General features: G+C 39.9%; 1 protein-coding gene across 2 annotated transcripts; it reads right to left on the bottom strand.

Moving 5' to 3' along the window:
• Positions 1 to 781: 781 nt before the first annotated feature.
• On the bottom strand, positions 782 to 20605 carry ptpdc1a (protein tyrosine phosphatase domain containing 1a). 2 transcript variants are annotated; one of them, XM_051414995.1, is made up of 10 exons: positions 20298 to 20605; positions 15876 to 15971; positions 12478 to 12649; positions 11726 to 11806; positions 10860 to 10978; positions 7663 to 7800; positions 6462 to 7582; positions 4769 to 4954; positions 3521 to 3631; positions 782 to 2352 (listed from the first exon to the last, which is right to left on the bottom strand). In XM_051414995.1, the coding sequence occupies exons 2-10, from the start codon at positions 15961 to 15963 to the stop codon at positions 2239 to 2241; spliced, it is 2130 nt and encodes a 709-aa protein (XP_051270955.1). In that variant the 5' UTR covers positions 15964 to 15971; positions 20298 to 20605; the 3' UTR covers positions 782 to 2238. The 2 variants fall into 2 exon arrangements, with proteins under 2 accessions (XP_051270955.1, XP_051270956.1); XM_051414996.1 differs by lacking the exon at positions 20298 to 20605 and having other exon boundaries at positions 15876 to 16115.
• Positions 20606 to 22046: the final 1441 nt, after the last annotated feature.

Genomic DNA, 22046 nt, shown 5'->3' with positions numbered 1-22046 from the left:
ACAACACTGCAGCAAATGTAAAAAAAATACAAAAACAAAATAACACTTCTGAACTTCCCTGAATTGTTTTGACTGGCAGGGAATTAGAAAGATGGGAATGGCAAATACGATTTGGATATCTTATATGCTATTATACATTATATTTTATAATAATTACCCACAATAATAGAGAAAATTAGAGGATCAGTAATTAGATTTTTCTTTTTAAATTAGTTTTTATAGCTCATCTGCTGTTGCCCCATGTATCAACGCTGAGTCCTTGCTGCAGCGGCCCAGGGTTCGACTTCGACCTGTGGCCCCTGTCTCCCCCTTTCCTGTCACTCTTCAGCTGTCACTGTCAGCAATAGAAGCCCAAAACATATATTTAAAAAAAGGATTTTACCCTCATTTTTACCTTGCACTTAAATTGTCTAATTTATAAAGTGAGCACACATTCTATTAGGAGATTGGCTCTCCAAATTACCGGACATTGTTTTACTGAGAGAAAAAAAACTCAATGCTTTCATTTTGTTTCATTTGTTAAGTATTTTAAATGTGTATTGTTCTACTGATGATGAAGTTGTGATTTATCAAATGTATGTCTCTTCAAAATGGCTGCTTTACCTGTTATACAACGAGATGCAGAAAATCGTCAGGAACGTTTATTTATGCACAATTTTGCTCTTCTCAATGTGAATTGGGTTGCTATGGTTGTCATTTGTGAAAAACATGCGTTCTCAGAGAAACAGTTTGGGAAACAGTGGCCTACAAAAAGTCCACGAAAACACACAGTCCACACAGCTTGCAGTAAGTTGAGTTTAATTCTGTAAGAAGTAGCTTGTTGTAACAATGAAAAAATAGTGCTTGTTGAAAATTCCCCACAGTACAACGTCTCATGTCCTTCGTATTATTATTATTATCGTCAGCGTTCCACATTCGGCGCATGTCAGCAGATCTACATTACATTGTGTCTACATATGAGACATATATGAGGTGAGAGGCGACCACTGACTCGTCTCAACAGCTACACACAAACACACACACACACACACAGGCGAGGTGACGTTACCCACAGCAGCATGATACAGAGTCCTGACAGAGGCCATCTGACTTGAGGCAGCAACAGCGGAGGCAGATTGATGTTTTACAAAATGCATGTACAACGGAACAGTACACTGAGAGATTTTTGGTGCACGCGGTATTTAGGACATAGAAATGATTGGAAAAACAAATGCACTGCGCCCGTTGAATTTGCATTGCCATAACAATAGCCACAGTTTGCATTTGGCTCTAAGAACACACAACATTCTACACAGACAAAGCAACTTCCTAGTTTATCATCAGGTTATTAAACCAACTGCTGCATTTCAAATTCAAAGATCTGAATAAATAAGACACATTGTAGCATCTGCACAGTGTAAAAACATCTTTTGGTTTAAATATGCCCCCCCCCCAAACAACTTTGACAGCTGTTACACATTTAAATAACATGAACATCATGAGAGCGTTTCTCAGTCGTTTCCCTACCAACTAACAGTTAGATATTAAAAGCAACATCTAGTCCTTCATAAATATTACAGTAGAGCAGACAAAACAAATGCTTTCACACTGAGCACAGTGGCACGTTAACACAGAGAATGGCAGTGCTTAGAGCAGTGGCTCCCAACCTGTTTCCTTAGGGGACCCCTTTACTATCACTGAATAAACTGATGACCCCTGGCTGACATGTTTTATGGATATTTCATATTATAGTCAATGCATAACAATAACAGTAGAGAAGAGCTGATAAACTGTGAATATTGATCAGAGATGACTTTTCCTGATATTTTTAGGAACGTCTTCTACAATTAAAAATGATGCCCTTTTTTGTCATTTTTAACAATCACACATAGGGTTCTTTTTTTGAAAAAAATCTGTGTTTTCTTCTGCTTCTAGTAAATTAAATGCAAAGCAATTGGCCTACTGTTTTTGTAAAAAAAAGTTTTCTCACACCCCTTAAAATCAAGAAGGCCTCATGACCCCCTGTGAAGCTTGGGCAACCCCTAGTGGAGGTTGGGAACCGCTGGCTTAGAGTCTATTAAGAGCTTTGAGGAAAAACAAAACGCTAAACATGACATAGTCTTCAAATATGTTGAAAGACTAAAGATTGGCAGAGCAGTATCTGGTGCAAGGAACTGGCTTAAAATACAGTAATGCCCAAAATATGAGAGCAAAACCCTGTTTGTGGGTCGTATCTGACCGGTCCCATTCACGCTGGATTCAGGAGTCTTCATTCTCCTCTGCAGCTTTGTCTTGCAGCTCATGAAGAATGGGATTCAGGATCGCTCTCAGGGTCGTGTACAAGGACTCGTTCTTCTCTGAGGCAGGGTCAATCTGGAGCGAACAGAGGAATCTTTTAAAAGTCTGATTTACTGATTCAGATTTTCTTTCTTTCTAACATCTATAATTGACTGCTAACACAAATATTTTTGTAACCTTTTTTGAATGGAAAATCAGTTTTACGTTCATAATAAAATATTGACTTTTCATTTTTTGTAAATAAAATCCAACTGAAAATGACTGCAGTATATCTTATTTCACCATTTCAATTCTACTCAAAGGTCCAGTGTGTAACATTTAGGAGGATCTATTGGCAGAGATAAAATATATTATTCATAGCTATGTTTTCATTAGTGTATTATCACCTCGCATTGGGGATTTTTTTCATTTCATTTTAGGGTGTGTGTGGCTGTGACAACAGTGGGCTGTCATGTATGTAAATTTGAGCAGCACAGAATCTGGTGTATATGAAACTGATCTCATAATAGAAATTTTTCACAGCAGCCATTTTGACATGGAATAGTAGGGTAAACACAAGTGTTGCCAATGACACTAATTAAAGCTGCAATAGGCAACTTTTATAAAAAATAACATATTTGCTGAAACTTTCACTATATCCTTACAGTAGAACATGAGACAGATAATCTGTGAATAAATCAGGTTCCTCTGGCTCCTCCTAGAGCTCCTAATGGTATTTGCAGGAATCCACCGGGCCTGAATGAAAACAACCAATCAGAGCCTAGAAAGATAGTATTTGTTGTTTCATTCCCAGGTTGTCAAATACTGACATTTTCTGACTCTCAACAATCAACTATCTTCAAGCCTACAACCCAAAGCGTCTTTATATCTTTCTCAGCTCTGATTGGTTGTTTTAGTTCAGGCCCGTTAGATTCTCCATTAGGAGCAGTAGGAGGAGCCAGAAGAACCTGATTATCCGTCTCATTTACTACTGTTAGGATACAGTGAAAGTTTCAGCAAATATGACAAAAAGTTTTTTTTGTTAAAGTTACCAACTGCAGCTTTAAGGTTCTGTTCGATTGTTTTTGTGTAGCAGAGCCTTTCCATTGAGCCAACATGATCAAAAGCTTCACCCTGGCTACACCTGTGTTTACCCTAGTATTTCATTTCAAAACATCTGCTGTGAAAAATGTCTACTCTGGTCGATCAATCAGTGCATGTCTGTTCTTAATATATTCAATATGCACCTTGTGTTAATCCTCACCTTAGTAAACACTTTTATTGTTTGATTGAGAAAACTAGTCTCCACCTCTTCAGGCACTGGCAGGAGATGTGCAACACAGTCAAGGATACACAGCAAAGTGAGCCTGTGGCCCTGTCAGTGGGGAGGAGGATGGAAAATACTATCAGATTTCAAATTCCTTTTAAAAGCAACAACAGTATCACATAAACCATATGAATAAACAGACAGTCCAATGACAAGCTGAATGATGGCTTCAAACTGCTTTTTATATTTCTATTCTTGGCAAATACTGTGGTTTACACATTTGAAAATAAGTAAATACGGCCCTGTGTAGTTTAGTGAACATTCTCATAGTGGCTGTTAAATACAAGACAGTGATACAAATGATGAGGTCGAGAAGACCACAGATTAAAATGCTGGACAATAAATGACTGATAACTGTGTCCAGCAGTTTTTACAGGATTTCTACTGTTGAACGACAGATTGGTGACATTTTTTGACCTGTACTGGTCCAATACAATAATAATAATTAAACTGGCAGCACGCAGACTATATTTGCTCAGTTTTAAGTGTAGTGTTGATGGACAATGTTGTCCCTATATGTAAAAGTGCAACTCTGTCAATATCCTTGAAAATAATACTTTCAGACAAACTTCTCCAAAAGCCCTTTGGGCCGCATGTTTGTATGAAAGGTTCTGTATAAATACAGTAGTTTATAAAGCAGTATAGTTTTTTTTCATGTACAAGTATCAACTAAGAAAAACATGTCAAATATACTTTTATTCTTAAAAAGTTTTTTTATTTGTAAATATTTCTCTTGCTCTAGTCTAGTGATCACAAACACTTTTCTAAAGTTCTGTAAATAGTTTTCTAATAAATATAGCAACTTCTGGTTAACATAAGCACCACCCATGTCTGGTTTAAGCCCCGCCCATTCCGAATACAGATAATTTAGTTGGTTGCACACACCCGGTTTTGGATAATGGTGAACTGGCTCATCCCTAGTTTTTAGTTTGATGGTTGTGTTCCGAACTGGCAGTGTGATGGATTCAGACACTCATCATTCTCTGTTAGTACAAAACAGTAGAACTTGTAGAAATGGAAGTGCATCTGTCCAGAACATGCTGTCAGTGTGGACTGCCTTTAACACAGTAACAATGAATAAAGGACTTATAGTATTTTGAGAACAGCTAGAACTCTAATCAAGTTTTACAGTGTTACTGGACACTGAGTTAAAACTGCCTGTTGCTGTGATGCTGGAAATATTACCTTTTCCAGCGAGTCGAGGGCGTTCTGTGGGTTCACGTTCTTCTCACTGAGGGCTTTTATATCCTCACTGCTGATGACTGGATCCTTGAGCTGCTCCAGCCATGACCACATTAGACTGGACAGGACCAGAGGATCTCTTTCCATACACAGCCTCTCCCACGCTCCCTCTCTGGAGTTCAGCTCCGTCTGCACATCACAACAAAGAGTACTCTGACAACGAGCTGATGGAAATGAAGAGGCACTATATCAGGTATAACAAAGGACTAAAATTGTTATTGTTCTGTCTGTTACACAGTTCATTGATGAAAAATTAGCACAGCACAGCCAAGGGTGTGTTTTTAGGGTTGGGATTTTCAAAACTAAACAACAGTTCACCAATAAATGGAGCTCTGAATGTATGTAGTGTAATGAATATTAATCATGCTCACATTGATCTGTGGATAAAAGAAATGAAGAAATCCTAACACCAACTAAAGAGCTGAGCAAGTGCCACGTGAGTGAAATCCTATTCTGCAGCTTTAGAGGAAGTGACAACCTGCCAGTCACACTTAGGGGATTAGAGTCTACTATCACCAAGACTTCAACCCAGCAAAACAGGATGCTGCTGATTTCCCAGAATTACAGCTTGGTGGCTATAAGGTGGGATGTGTAGCACTGGATGTTACATTTTCTCTTCGGCTTCACTGGAGCAGGTGAACATTGGAGTGCATCTTCCATTGGATTGGACTAATTCAATCATTCTACCATCTGACACTGTAAGAATCTATAAAGCTCAGTGTGTTTACATACACACTGGAAACCAGGTAATTGGGAAAAATCTGTTAATACAGACACTGTAATAACCTGTGAAATCTGTATTTACATGAAGCATGTAATTATTTACACCTCCCCTAACTTACTTTAACTTTACAACAATTTACTCAAAGGTCCAGTGTGTGACATTTAGGAGGATCTAAAGGCAGAAATGGATTATAATATTCATAGGTATCTTTTATTAGTTTGGGTCCTCTACTATGGAGTCCTCCATGAGGAACCACCATGTTTCTACAATAGCCCAGAATGGACATTTTCACTGGCTGTAGATAGGGCCTTTAGCATTTTTTTGCAAGTTTCTCATACACACTTGGAAGGTATTCAAATGGTTGTAATCTGCAACTTCAGCACTAGATGCCACTAAATCTACACACTGGTTTAAGAAACAGTTTAACAATTAGAAATACAATTATTTGTTTTCTTTCCGAGAGTTCAATGAGAAGATGGATACGACTTTTATATCTGTCTGTTATATAGTATGAAGGAAGAGCCAGCTTTAGCATAAAGACTGGACACAAGTGTCCAAAGGTAAAATAATCCACCTACCAGCACCTATAAAGCTCACTACTCAACACATTATATCAAGTATGTTTAATCTGTCCAAAAACAGAATATAAATACAGTGGGCAGGGCGTAGTGACTTCCTGAAGCTGAGGTTGCCAGGGAACCTGCTGAGACTCCAGGTATATGACGATATTACAATGGGCATGTCTTAAAGGACCAGTGTGTAGGATTTACTGGCATTGCAATTAACTGAACACCGCTCACATCTGTAGCGGGCTGTGAAGTGTGCAGGAGAAACCTACAAATCTAAAGCCAGTGTTTGGTTTGTCCATATGTGTATTTGGTGTATTTGAGAGTATTTTATGAGGTTCCCTACCTGCCACAGTGACACCTTGGAGGTGAGATCCTTGTCGCTCACGTCCAAGGCCACAGCCTTGGTCACCAACAGGCGCCTGCTCTCTGGGGAGAGCTCAGACTGGAGAGCGATGAAGGGAACCTCTCTGACAATGCCTGTGTCTCCTTCACCCACCAACACATCCACACATGGCTGCTCCTCGCTGGTTACTAGTTTGCTCTTGGTTGATAAGGCTAGCAGTGTGGCGTTACAGTTGGATCTTCTTCCCTGCTCAGAGAGATCTAAAGACAAACTTTGACATCCCTTGCGTAGATGCCTTTTTATAAAGGGGGATCCCGTGTCTTGCTTTGCCTTTGTACTGGGGTCCTGAATGCTGCTGATAAAGTCCTGAGGAGAGGGGTCACAAAATCTGGGTGGGTTACGGACTGTAAGGCTGTTGTGAGACAAGGAATGTTTGATCAGGCAGTTGACTGGTTTGTTGCTCTTCAGATTTTCTAAATGGTGCTGCCGTGTTCCAAGTTTGTGAAGGACAGAATCGCTGTAACTGAGGTGCCGGTTGTTGGACAGAGAGGATCTCAGAGGGCTTTCTGCATTCTGCTGTCTCCACAGAGGGTCAAGCTCGTTATCGCTGGCAAGAGGTTGATCGTGAGGAGGTCCAGACTGCAGAGCAGGTGGGCTGAGAGGATGGGATGAACAAGGTGGAACAGGAATCCCCTTCCCTCTCATCTCCTTCCCGAGCTGCTGGAGAGCCTGCTGGGACACGGTCTTCTCCACCTCAGCGGTGAGGTCAGGGATCTCCAGCCACTCCTCCTCTATCACTGCCTGTCTGTTGGCTGCGATGTCGACGAGAAGCCTGCAAACCAGCTGGACGATCTTTGGCACGTTCTTCATCTGTCGGGCCTCGTAGCCGTGCAGCAGGTGGCGCTGCCGGGTAAGGTACTGGGACAAGGTGACAGCGCTGGCTTTGGGTTCTGCACAGGAAAAGACGCTTCGGAGAGGTACCAGGAACTGCGCAAACTCCCTTACGCAAAGGAGCTGGCCTCTGGTCTGGATGGAGTTGGGTCTCTTGGCTCGCACAAACAGGATGGCTTGGTCAGCACTCATCCGGGACGTGAAAACCAAGTAACAAGCCAACAACACACCTAAATGATGAAACATACTAAATTGATATTTTACAAGCACAAATGAGGATAAGAGATTCCAATTTGCTGGTGTTACAAACCTGTTCTTCCAAGACCAGCATGGCAGTGGACAGCCAGTTTCCCCTCTTGGACAGCAAATGACATGACTTTCACCATGTCAAGGATTGTAGTCAGAGATGCCACACCGTAATCCTTCCACCCAAAGTTGTAGTAATAAACTGAAATACACAAAGAGGTCCTTTTCAGACGCCCAATACATAACACTGCTGGCTTCAGCTATCTGTTAAAGTTCTGGATTTTTCTGCTTCAGACAGAGTTGTCTTTTACATTAAAATAATTTATTTACTGATTTGGGATTGCACTCGTATAACACTGTTGGACTGCACAATGGTGAATGCTGGCAGGCGCTGGAATCGACACCAGAACCGGAGCTGGGCAAGCGGGTAAAGCTATTGGGCTCTGCAGCCTCCATCTGGACCGACTGAGGCCAATTTGATGACAGGAAATACAGTACCAAGGTGATTTACAGCGGCCCCGGACCTTGACTCTGGGGACTATGAAGACATGGCTGGTTCAGGCGGAGACTAGAGAGGCATCAAGAGGGAGAGGAGCGAGAGGGATATTGGGCATCAGAGAGGCAGCGACAGCATGTAGAGCCAGAATATTTTCACATCTAACTCAGTGAATTAAGGATTTAGTAGAAAACAGAGTTGGTGATTGTTGGTCGCATTTGCCTTTTTTTGCAAGGTGAGTTTTAGTTTGTTTATATCGAGTTTGAATGAAGTGAGTTTTATAATGAGTTAACAAGGCAATTAAGCGGGTCTTAGTTTGGAGAAAGAGATAAACTTAAGTTTAGAAGGTGTACGGTTGTATTTTTCTGTATAATATTCTGTAGAACATTTCTTTGCTTGACATGTTGTGTGTTTATTTTGTTTATTTGACTAAAAAAGCAAAGTTTGTGTAATGTAGCAAACTCGCCACTTGCCTCTCTTACGAGACAGGACAGGCCAGGGCTATCTGGTTAGCATGGTAACTTCAGTAGATATCTCTGCAACACAATACCTAGGCGTCTTTGACATAACATCAAAACTGTTATACTGTACAGTTTAGGGTTTAGTGAGTTACAGATATAACCATAGCAAGGAAAAATACTTTCTGTTCTCTCACATGTTGCATCACTGAGGAAAATGTAAAAAATAGAGACTGTTAGTCAGATTATTACTGTGGCTGTATAACTTTATTTTTAATCTCTTCTTCCCCGGTCGCACCACGAGGGAAAATGATTTTAACAGACTGATATGAGAAGAATCTACTCCATAACTAACAACGAGCTCTTGTATTGCGTGTTTTCTGGTGTATTAAAAAGATCAGATTTTCTTTGTGCATAAGGATAAAGACTGAGATAATAAATGTATTCTGTGATCTTAGGCAACGGAACAAGACTTGTATTTAGTCTCTCTATATGCAGGTTTTACCTTTACATCAATCTGACAGCATTGAGTTCAGACTTTGATAGGTTCCAACTGGTAAGACTGCCGTAGTGCCTTTTACATAAGAGTGACTCATGTGCTTATTCAGAAATGAGACCGACATGTTATATTGCCAGCACATTTACATAAATGTCTGAAAGGGGGGCTCTAGAGAGTTCAGTAAATGTCAAAAAAACTGGAGTAGGAAGAACTGAGGATGATAATGACCTACAGCAATGACCTACAGCAAGAGCCAGTGTTTACAATGGAGGCTTTGAAGAGTGTCAAATGAAAGTCAGCACTATTTGTAATGCAGCTGATGTTTCGATGAGGTGACTTGGGAAAAGATCTCATGAGAGCTTGTTAGGAAGATAAATCAAAGATTGCCAGCCCCCAAAGGCACATGTGGATTCTCTTGGTAATTATGTGGTTACTAGGGACCATATCACGTACCGGATGTAGGCACAACACAAAACACTGATGGTTGGAGGTCGGAGGAAGAAGTTGCATCTACCTTAGTCTCTACCTGCTGCTCTTTCTCATGTAGAATGCTGAGACAGGGATGAAACGGTTCCACAGAGACTACTTTTCTACTGCTGCTCTCTGGTCGTGCAGTCATCCTCTACATCTTGTACAATCAGGGATAGGCAGCACCACTTATTTATAAGTACATCCATTAATCAGTTTACATGTAGAGTCCTCACTACATTATGAGAGGCTGTTACTACTAATGAACTGAAGCCCTCACTAATATGTAAATCTGTTGCTAGGAAACATCTCCAGTGGCATCCAATCAGAAATCAATCGACAATGTAAACACAGAAGTTGCTGCCTCATAATAATTATTCATAAAATATTGGTTTTAATAGAGCAACTGGTGTATTAAAAGGGACTGCATTGCTTTCATTATTGGATAATTTCATCTATTTTTGCCATAACTCTAGCTTGTTAGCTGAGCAATATTATTGTGTTACTGTCTGAAATGTAATTTAAAATGAACTAAGGGGAATGACTGAAGTTGCTGTAGCAACCTCTATAATACGAGTAAAAGTAAAAATGGCCACTATTAGACTACATTTTAAGCCCTATTTATACTTCAAGCTAAGAAGCATTCAATAAAGACAATCTGGACATATTCTGGTCATCAGTGTCTCCAAAATTCATACGTAAACTTTACTCCTCCCAATAGGAACTAGCATTAAGCAGTCTACCTAGTCCTTGTCAGCTGAGGTATCGTTTTCAACACATATAATCATACAGACAGTGCACTGAGCTGTTGTAGTGGAAATCTGATCTCTGATCAGTTTATTCAAGTGACGTGTGGTTGCCAGAGCATTGTGTAGATGCTAAAACTTCTAATAATCTAGTAATTCAAGTGTTAGTTTATGGATTGTTGTTAGCTAGCTAGCTGTTTTTCTAACTGTTCATTGCTGTAATTAAGAGTTTGTGGCAGTAACCAGCCTGTAGATTTACCTAAGCTCTTGGAACTTCTACTGTATGTGTGGTGCAGCCCCATTAACTGATACAAACATTTTGATTTGATAAATACGACTCCATCTTTTTTATACAAACCAACATACTTTATCTTTTTTCCCCAAATGGAAAAAAACAGCACGTTATGTGTGCATGGCTCAATGGATAATCAAATTATTCACTTCAAATTCATTTATAAAACACATATCTCCATCAGTTGATGTTTATTTCGTGGATTTAGCTTTTCTCATCACATCCCCTACTTCCCCTGTAAGTCAAACTAACACTGCATATTTTATTGGTATGTGTTGGAGAGGGTGGATATAGAGACTCACTGCCGGCCTCCATGAAAATTTCAGGTCGATAAGTGAAACCGCTCTCCTGCTCAAGCGGGTTGCCACAGCTGGCGTGTTCTCCGGGCCGCTGCAGGTTAATGACCGTCTTCAGACCACACCTGAGCACAGCAACAGGTCCGTGTCAGAGTACAGAGCAAACCATGCAGTACACCGCAACAAGACAACACAACACAGACATTACAGAAGTACCTGTATTTAAGCAAGACGATATATTACGATTAAAAAAATCTGATTTTAGGAAAACTGTCCTTGTGTATAGAATCCGTCTATAAGAGTAGAAGTACGGACACAACATCTTTTCTCAAGTAAAATTTAAAAAATAAAGGCTCTGAGATGTACTCAAAATATGAAAGGAAAAAGTACTCTCTTGGTTTCTCTGAAACCTCAAATGGGTTTGAGTCTCCCTCTCTTGTCTGTTTCGTCTTACTATGTCTGTAATGCGTGATATGTACCGGACTTGATGTTGTGCAATGATGCAAAAAAAACAATTATTAATTGGTAATTCCCCTCAAATGCATTAATGCAGGTAAGGAGTAGAAAGTACAGATATTTATGTAAAAATGTAAGGAGTAGAAGTAAAACTGCACAGATTCCTGAAAAAACTACTTCAGTACAGTTACAAAATATTTGTACTTTGTCTTCCCACCTCTGAATATCTCAAAACAAAACATTGTGATATAATGTTATTCGATATTTTCTTACAAACTGACATGTGACAGCTCTGAAGCAAACCATTCAACAATTAACCTCCATTTCACTGTTAATCTAAATGTTAATAACTAATCAAATCAATCAAACCAAACATTCAAATTCAAACGAGTTGTGTATGAAGGAGATTACCATACCTTTGAAATTGCTCAATTATATTATATTTCTCTATGATTTCAGTGGATGGCCTTGCCATAGCTAGCAAGTTGTCAGTAATCCTGCAAGTGGAGAATATGACAAGTTAGGGGGAGTTGCGGTGTATACAGCAAATTAAGACTGTTTAGCCAGTTAAAGACAACTAAATTGAACTAAACTAAACAAAAATACCAAAGAGACTAATACTAAAGCTGCAGTAGGTAACTTTAAAAAATATATATTTTTGTCATATTTGCAGAAACTTTCACAATATCCTGACAGTAGAACATGAGACAGATAATCTGTGAAAAACATCTGGTTCCTCTGGCTCCTCCTAGTGCTCCTAATGACATTTGCAGAAGTACACTGGGCCTGGAAAAAAAACAACCAATCAGAGCCAAGAACGATAGTTGATTGTGAGAGTTTATTTCCAGGTTGTCAAATATTGATGCTGGTAATGAAACTCAACAATCAAATATCTCCAAGACACCAACTCAAAGCGTCATTCCATCGTTCTCAGTTTCAGCCTCCCAGTGACCGCGAATGACCTACTGCAGCTTTAAGGGAAGAGATATGCAAACACACTGAAACTTAAGATCTCACTTGTTTAGTGATTCCATTTTAAAAACAGATCATAGTGCAAAGCAAAAACCAGGACAAATGTATTGATTTTTCTGTAATTACTGATGTGGACACAGCACTGAGAGGACAAGCACACGGACACTGAGGGCTGTGTGAAATGTAGCCAACGTACCAGGACGAGTAGAGTCCTTTAACGGCTTGCTCCTCATCACTCCAGCGAGAGGGGTTCTCATATTTACAGGCTTTCCCTCCACAGGCCATGGAGCACTGCATGTGACCGGGGATGACATGCCTCAGGGTCTCCCCCATCTTGGTGTACTTTGCTGTAGGGACCCTTGCATTGGCTGCGGAGAAAAAAAAAATACACAAGAACAATCTGACAATAGTCATCATTGCTTATTGCATGCTTTCCTCACAGCAGAATCCATCATTTAAACCCCCAAATCAATGCACAAATTATTTCTTCAGTGTGGTTACATCTCCTGGTCTTGCGTTCAGTGGGAGGCTGAGGCTGGTTCATGCTGACCGCCACCATGACTCTGTGGGAGGACGATGAGAGGATCTCCAGGGCAGAGCTGCGTCTGCGCTGCAGGACCTTGAGCAGGATGTCCGAGGCAGAGTGCCTGCGGCTGTGCCTCCTCAAGCTGCCTGTCACCTCCCCGGCTAAGGAGTGTCGTCCTCGGTACAGCGGCATCTTACGGTGCGGGCTGTGCTGCTGCCAGCATCTCAGTACTGACAAAGACTACTGGCTCCTCAGCTCTGTGCCCACAGTGAATCATCACACAGCCATCGCCCGTTCGCAAAGAAAGGCAAATGCGACCTATCAGTTCATCAGCAGCATTTGAAGTGTCGCCATGACAACCATCTCCAAAGTCGTCAGTGGGAGGTAGATGGGGGCGAATGTTGTGCACACAAATCACACACACACACACACACACACACACACACACAAGATCTGAGGCAGGCGGCTTGTAAATGAAAGAGGAGAATGCCGTACTTGGTTACAAGGCTGTTACATGGTGGTGTGCAGGTCTGGACACACAGCATGTGTGAGTGTTAACAACTAAACACCTTTTTCTGCTGTTGACTGAATGAACAATAGCCAAGTGGTGTACATAACACACAGGGATGTGACATTTGACTGAATTATGTTAACATGAAACCTATTGTTGAATGTGAGTATTTTCCAAGGGCTACATTTATCTGTTATGTTCATATTAAAGTTACCTTTTCGTTATATTTTCTATTGATTCATTTTAGTGTAGAAAACTTACCGCAAATACTTAGAATTGATTAGTTTGTCTGCTGATACTGACAATAACAGTTAAGGTTGTTATGCTAATAAATACTATTTGTATACTAAAATCAGTGACAGAAGAGCTGTGGCATTGGGAAAGCTCTGGTTTAAGACAAGACTACATAACTGTAAGACAGACATTGTGTTTGAAGCCTGCTCAACAATTCAGCAGCCAGTCCACGCTCCAACTGAAGCCAAAAGGTGAGATGATCCTGCTGGCTCTCTGGGGCTCTCAGTGTGTGGGAGCAGACTGACAAACAGCACAGACGAGAGAAGAGCCGCAACAGCAAAACACACAAACTGACAAAGCCTCATCTTACTGGTTTGCTTATAAGTCTTACAATAAACCAGAGGAAATACTTTTCACGAAATAAGATTTAAATATTTTAGAAAACTAACCAGAGGATCATTTACAATTTCAGATATTTGCACCGAAATGTAGGACATGTAGCCCACAGTGTGTGTATAAAACATTTATTTTAGAATATAATAAGTGTATTTGTCACCTATACCCCGAGTGTTACAGAGTGTTAAGGTAGCTGATACTTATTTCACTTGCATACTGTATACACATACAGGCCTTTTATCCATCCCTCGCTCCAACTGCAAAACAAGAGGTGACCCAACCCTCTGGAATCCTCTTCCTCAATCACCCAAATTTGCTGAATCTTGGACGGTTTTAAGCAACTCCTTAAAACCCACCTTTATAGAGAGGCCTCTTCATAGACCCTCTTCACTGTGTATATTTACTAAGTTTAGATGTGTCTTTCTCTTTTTTTAACCTTTTTTTTTGCCTCTTGTTTTTTCATCCATACGTTAGTATGTTTTTTTTTGTATGTGCGCGTATGTATATATCTATTTGTATTAGGGGTGTAACGGTATTTGTATTCGTCCCGAACCGTCACCGTACTAGTGTCACGGTTCGGTGTACGCAGTCATACGACAAATACGTCTGAGTGAGTTTAAAAAAAAGTCGAGTCCTCACTTTAATCCAGGTGGCAGTAATGAGCCTAAAAGCTGCCAGAAACAGTCATTACAGAAGAAGAAGAAGTAGTTACAAAAAGACAAAAAAAATGACATTAATCTCAGTGGAGAAAACCTAAAACTGCACAAAACAACCCATCTGTCACTTAAAAAGACAGCCAGTGTTATCTTTCCTCTGTATTAACAGAATGAGACCCCCTAATACATTTCTTTTATTTTTTATTCAAAATTATATTTTACTTTTATAACAGGAGATGTTTTTTTATTTTGCAGTCAATTGGTGTCTGTTCAAAATAAATGAAAAAAAGCTAGTCTTTTATATGTGATTTTTTAAATTATTTTTTTCCGTTGTACCGAAACCGTACCGAACCGTGACCCCCATACCGAGGTACGTACCAAACTGTGACTTGTGTGTACTGTTACACCCCTAATTTGTATATATACATATGTGTGTTTATGTATATCTATATATATTTATTTGTTTGTGAATCACAAATCAATTGTAACTGTGAGTTTTAAAAAGTGCTATGTAAATAAAGCTTTACTTACATAGGCAGTTGATCAGGTTTTCTTTTTCGCCCTCTTTTTTCTTTTTATTTAGTCAGATAATCAAAAATTCATTGTGTTTTTCTCATCCAGTAAATATCCATTTCAAACTCGTTTTAATCTTTTCCTGGTGGCAGGGATATGGGATTCTTTCTATTAACAATTTAAACTGAGAGCAAATTCATTACTGGAAAATGTTATCTTAAATACTTATCAGGGTAGCCAATACTGACATGTTAATGTGTTTTTAAGAGACACAGCGATGTTCCGTGGCTATATGGCTCGGATGTCTCGTTCACAGAACACTAGTAACCACGAGCATCAATACTAAAAACCAATACTGCTGCTTATCGTTTATTGATGGAAATAGAGTGGATGGGTGTTAACCTGTAAACCATCAGCTTTAGTTCTCATTAGCAACAATCCTTGTCAGATAATAGCCCTACTGACCCCTGAAATATATATTATCCATCTTGTAGAACTTGTCTTGTAGAACCAATTTACAGTAAACCTAATATCCAGCTAAATAAATAACATATTTTCCCACAACAAATAAATCACATTTGACCTGAAAGGCTTGTCTGATTTCTAATTAATTTCTAATTTCAACATGACATAAAAAGAAATGATCTTAACTCAATCAAAGCAGATCATACAGTCCTGTGCAGTTGAGTTCCAAAATAAAACAAAAAGAAATCAAGCAGATTTTCTTGTGTTGTTTTTGTGTGGCAGAGCTCTCCTACCTGTCTCCATCTCTGTGCTGATCTCTCCACTGCGGGCTCCACTCATGGAGTAAGATAAGTCACTCAGTACGCTGACACCAGCTGCCATGGCAGGGGCTGAAAGGTGTGAATAAACATTGTGTGTCAAAGGCAGATGAAAAAAAATAGGGGGGGAAGAAACAGCTTACAAGCAGAAGCTTTGGTTGTGCTGACAAACAGTCACAAGGTGCACGCACAGATGAGATATGAGGAGTGTGAGTGGCGTTGCCTGGCAAAGATAACCCAGGGGAGAGAGGGAAATGTGCAAACTGAGCCACCATGTCAGCAGCTCATGTGTCACTCTGACCACTGCACCTCTGGGAGCAGGTGGGCGTGGCCCAGGGACAACAGCGGGAGCACAAACCTGAGATCCAAGGTGCTGTGTTACAAAGCGCACTGACTTGTAGAGGCTTCAAGATGAGCACGCAGTGACATGGCATCATCACTCCCAGCCACAACTCCATTTCAATATGTGTTAAGCTGCAACCAGGTCAAATATATTAAACTGCATATGAGAGATTAGGCAAATCCCTCCTCTGTTACTGGGCTGATGCCACACTTATCAATTATTCAGGTGAACATGTCCACCTGCTATTGTGCAGCTGCAGGGCAATACTTCTTGACTTGCACATCAGATTTATGTAGCCTGATATCAGAGTTATGTCACAGATCTCCCAGAGTTTCAATTGAACTCCGGGGACCAGCTGTTCCTCACGTTACACCCAAAGCTGTAATGGGCCTCATCACTTGTGCAAACTGGTGTTGCAGGAGTGAAACTCTGCACCTTTACAGCTCTCTGCCTCACTGTGGTCCATTAACAATTGAGCAGGGTCGCTGTAGTTCACATGCTTTTTGATGGGCAATCGATTCCTTGAACTTTGCTTTTTCCTTCCTATTTGATACACTGGCTTAATCAAAGTCTGTACCCAATTACGGCAAAATTGCTTTGTACACAGATAACATGCCAACAACTTATCAAAAAGCTGAACGGATTTGTCAGTGGTTACACAACTTCTTTCTGTCATGCAACGATTTGGAAGGCAAAAAAAATGTCAGGCCTCAGCACTCTAGGGTCCCCACCATTTGGGGAACCACCAGTTTGAGCAATTTAATAGCACTAAGGCTGCCACAGTTATTTTAAATCAATCTGTTGATCATTTTATCAATTCATCCATTAGTTGTTTGGTACATGAAATGTCAGAAAATGGTGAAAAATGTTGATCAGTGTTTCCCAAAGTCCAAAGTGACATCCTCAAATGTCTTTTGTCCACAACCCTCTGAAATTAGACAATTGTTACATTTTTCCTTAAAATACGACTCAAGACGATGAATCGATTACCATGATAGTTGACTAATCGATTAATTGACTAATCGTTGCAGCTCTACATACAACAAATAACAGTTTCAACTTGACTTGGAAGAAAAATCAAGGTCAAACTAAGTTCTAATAAGTTTACTGCAATAGGTTTTGGAATGGGAAAAGCTATCGTAAAGTGTACAGTAGGAGACACTGACAACTGGAAACGTGGAAACACAATTTTCTGCACTTTGAATGGAGATCTGAGCAGGATATGATATTAAATGCTTTGGTATTTGTACATACTTTTAAAATATGATGTGCAGAAACTCTGATACCAGTAGTCTACAAATGTCAATTTAAAAAGGTGCTCTTCAGACGATGTGCTAAAAAAATCAGATTGTGATTATTTTGACTGATATTGCACAGTAAGATTCACCATTAGTGGGAATGATCGTTCACACATCACCAGTATTAAAATCATGATGACATGTTGTCTTAAATGTGGAGAACAAGACCAGGGTATCTCTGCAGCACTAGTGCTGTACTTCATTATGATGAGCTGTCACACTGTCACCTTTACCAGACAATTGCAGCTTCTGTGATTTGCATGTTGCACTGGGCCGTACTGCAACTTTGATAATATTTGGATTAATTGTACAGCCCGACATTTTGACTTGTACTTAACATTACACAATTATTTTGAAAATGAATCGGCATGTTACTCCAAAGCGCTATTGTAATTATTATATTACTCTGTTAGAAGACACATATTGAAGTCCTTTTCCGTATTGAAGTTTTATTATTTAAGGGAAAATATTTAAAAACATACTTTGAAGACCATAGAATTATATCTGCTAATCATTATTTCTCTTTAAAAAGGTGACAATGTTATTAAAAAGCCCCTTCAGAGACAGGTCACATTCAGGTCACAATGCCAGTCCTCTTAAGAGTAAGGCTTCTGTAGTCTATGAATAATTGATGGTGTAAAGTTAGAGCCTGTCTTTTTCCATCCACACCTGTTTTTGGACTTCTTTTACACAGTAACCCACACTTGTTACAAACTAATATGGCACCAAATCCTAGTATGACACCGGTTGAAGCGTTTCTAACATTACAGCCGGAAAGAAGCCTATCCAATGAGTCCAGCAGTCTGCCCCGCCGGAGCCCGACACCGCTTGGCACTGCTTATAGGAAGCTCTTGATAACGAGCTGGTGTTCTTCATGACAAATGTGACGTATGTGAATCAAATATTAACACTTACATGAAATCGAGCTAACATAGCGACCGCAAATAAATCTCTTCACTCAACCGCTACTCAAGAACAAATGAACCACAGAGTTTCACACATTTGTGGTGGATCCATAAGCTCGCGTCCCCTGGGAAGCCAATGTGTCTGTGGACATGAGAGAGATGGTGTGAAGGCTGAGAGAGATCTTTCAGAGACGCTGCTAATGAGTGTGGGATGTGAGAGTCATTTCCACTGAGTGTGCTCATAAAGAAATATGGCAGACGACACTATGTTTAGTGTGTGTGTTTGAATTAGGGATCCTGATCAGACAACAGGCAAACCAGCAGAATACACAGCCTTCACAATACTGCAGCATGGCTACCTGCCACACAGTCCCTCCCCAGACCTGGAGCATGGAGACAAACAGCGCTGCTGCTACCTGACATGGTATTAAAAAAATACATGTTTGTTTGGTACAGACCCCAAAGTTCCTTCAGTGATGTAAAAATGATCATTTTCAAAAAGAGTAATTGTAACTGGTGTTAATAATAATAATTACATGTTACTGAGTTATGTAATCACAATATAAAGATAACTGTAATCCATTACATCCATTTTCTTTTCCACGGTTACACTGTTCACTTGTGTTACAGAATACACTTCCATCAATACTTCTTACTGATATTTCTATATTTGCATATTCGGTGTTGAACTAATGCAAAGTTAATGTCAAGTAATTAAGTTATCTTACTTGAACACTGTGATACTTAGGATTAGGTTACCGACTACATTTTTGACTGGTAATTAGTAATTGTATCAGATTACAAGTGTTGGGCTAGTTACAAAATTTGTTTTATTTATTAGTCCTTTCAAAAGTAATGTTATTACTTTACTTACTATTCCATGCCATGAGTTAGTTACACTACTATATTACTATTCTGCTAGTACTATACCTTTCTCCCCAAAATTCAGATTTACAACTATTTAAATCCAGTTTTGTTTAATAAAATCAAAGTAATGGAATATTTCCAGCAGCTGAATGTTTCCATCTCCATGATTACAAAAATGAATCCAAGGATGTGATTGGATTGTTGGATTTCAAACCATGTAGGCGGTGACAACAAAAGTAATTAAGTAACTAATTCTTTTTTGAGGCCGGTAACGTACAATATTATTACTGAGATGAATTAGTAATTAGTTACACTATTAGTTACTGGGGAGAGTAATACGATTACTAGTAATGAGTTACTTCTGAGTTAAAGTAACCCTCCCAACCCTGACTATCTCACACAGGTGTAATGAGTTGGTTGCACTGCACTGAAGAGGGCCAGTTCCAGGGCCAGTTCCAGGGGCCCGGGGTTTAGGGTAAGCCCCTGGTTCTGTAGGTGCTGGCTTCCTGACATTAAATGGACTTTAATGGAGAGGAGCCATAATTAATTTAATTAGTAACAACTCTGCTCTTCTTAAGTCAAAGGTGTGCTGACAAAGGTCGATTATAGTAGCAAAAGCATTTACAAATCTTAAACACGGAAACAGAAGCCCATACGAGCAGCCTGCTTTACAGTGACACCCAGCATTCTCACCGCCTGTATCTACAGCTGACACAGGCTAACAAACAGCTCTCTAACTGCACTGCTGTGAGCTCTCCCACTAACGCTAGGTCATTAGTTCATAAGCCGAGCGTTACAGCTCTCTGGCATTACTTTAATGGAAGCTCTGCTGCCAGGTTAGGCAGTCACAGCGCTTGTTAGGACGCGGACAGACCGCCGCCGAGCTGAAGCTGAAGCGGTGTGTCTGGTGCTGATGCTGCAGGCTGAAGACTCAACGCTAACGTTAGCTGAGGCTAGCATAGTGGCTACAGAAGGCCTAGCTTACCGTTTTCCTGTCGTCTGAGTCCGCGGCTGTCTGTAGAATATGTGATAGTCGGTTCATCGCTCTAAAGCCGCGGCTGTTTCGTCGCGGGCGCGTAGCAAACCGGGGTTTTCCTCTAGCCACATCATTTTGGTCAGCTAAGTACAGCTAGCTCACTAGCTAACTTAGCAACCTGACATGTTGTCATGTAGAACGGTGCCGTTAGGTCACGTGACCACAGGCAGAGCTCGGTTGGCGTGTTTTCTTCATCCTATGACGGTAACGTTAGTTTGGACTTTCAGTTGTTTACAGCCAGTTGTTTACCGACTAACACTGAACGTATTTGATGAATGACATTGCACAGGAATATGACAACAGAAGAGTTCCGTTTGTCTCTGGCGGTGAAATCTATATTCCAGTGATTTACTGTTCCACAACCCTGTAACAACTCTATACTGCAGATTGTTAACGCGTTTCACTGTGGAAGCTCGTTGTGACGGGGAAATGATTCTGTAAGCCATTATAACGAGAAACCTTTTCATAATGTTAACCTAGTATCTCAGAATAATGACAGAATCTCTCAATATTTTGACATATTATCTCCAAAACAACGATTTTGATTCTGAATCATTATTTTGAGATACTCAATATTAATCAGTCAATATTGTGAGAACGTTTCTCCTTATAATGACTTACAGAATCTTTTGGCTTCCGTAGTTTTCCATTCTATTAGGCTATAATTTATATAATAAATAGTTTTTTTATAATCCCAGTAATCCATTGAAATGCTTTACCCTACCTGGCACTGTTTTTGTGTGTGTTTATGGGTGGTTACACTGCATCTGCTGCAACTGGCTGACACCATAAGGTTCCCTGAGAGGATTATTTCTCTGGAGTCTTTAGCTGCAGCCTAGTGGCTGTTTATTAAGATGATGATGCTGAGTTGGGATATCAGGACAGCATCAAGTACAACACTGAAAATCTACAAATATTAGATTGATGAACGTATTTCCATAGTGTTTGAGCAATATCAATCAGTACAGTCGGCGTATATCATCTAAAATCAAAACATTTTTGCATACAAAAAGATATAAAGATGCTTTGGGCAGGTGGCTTGAAGATAGTTGATTGTTGAGTCTCATTCCCAGCGTTGGTATTTGACTCGGAATGAGACTCAACAATCAACTATCTTTCTTGTCTCTGATTGGTTGTTTTCGTTCAGGCCTGGTGGATTCTTGCAAATACCATTAGGAGCTCTAGGAGGAGCCAGAGGAACCTGATTGTTTCACACATTATCTGTCTCATGTTCTACTGTCAGGATATAGTGAAAGTTTCAGCAAATGAGACAAAAAGTTTTTTACCATCTTCAGCTTTGAATAAGTGAGCTATCAGTATCAGACTGAGGAAAAGATTAATTGCGCGATTTTCCTATAAAATCATTTGTTACGTACTACAAACAATAAATTCTTCTTTGGTACAAAACATAGGATGGATTATAAACATAATAGTTGAGGAATGTAAATCTATATCTGTTTTGTTGGCAGTTTTTCTTATATTCACAGATTTTTGTTTCCAGTTCCATAAAAGTTTATTTCAGGACCATTTGCTCATCCTCTGTGATAAAAAAAAACCTTCATATTTCTAGGAGAATAGATCCCAATGGCAGAGTTTTACCATTTGTACCAGTGGTTCCCAACTTGGGGGTCGGGACCTCCACTAGGGGTTGCAAGGCCTTCTTGATTTTATAGAATGAATACAATACAGACAGATCAT

The sequence above is a fragment of the Dicentrarchus labrax genome, unplaced genomic scaffold (assembly GCF_905237075.1).
Source record: "Dicentrarchus labrax unplaced genomic scaffold, dlabrax2021, whole genome shotgun sequence".
In the NCBI taxonomy this organism is placed as follows: Eukaryota; Metazoa; Chordata; class Actinopteri; family Moronidae; genus Dicentrarchus; species Dicentrarchus labrax.
The sequence above is the reverse complement of the archived record's forward strand: the minus strand, read 5'-3'. Positions and strand labels throughout refer to the sequence as shown.

Bases quoted from the DNA above. Each gene is read 5' to 3' on its own strand.
- ptpdc1a (XM_051414995.1), bottom strand. From the start codon at position 15,963: ATGGCAGCTGGTGTCAGCGTACTGAGTGACTTATCTTACTCCATGAGT. The intron at 12,650-15,875 runs GTAGGAGAGCTC...TTTTCTCCGCAG, and splicing joins CAGCACAGAGATGGAGACAG to CCAATGCAAGGGTCCCTACA. The intron at 4,955-6,461 runs GTAGGGAACCTC...TGTGATGTGCAG, and splicing joins CCAAGGTGTCACTGTGGCAG to ACGGAGCTGAACTCCAGAGA.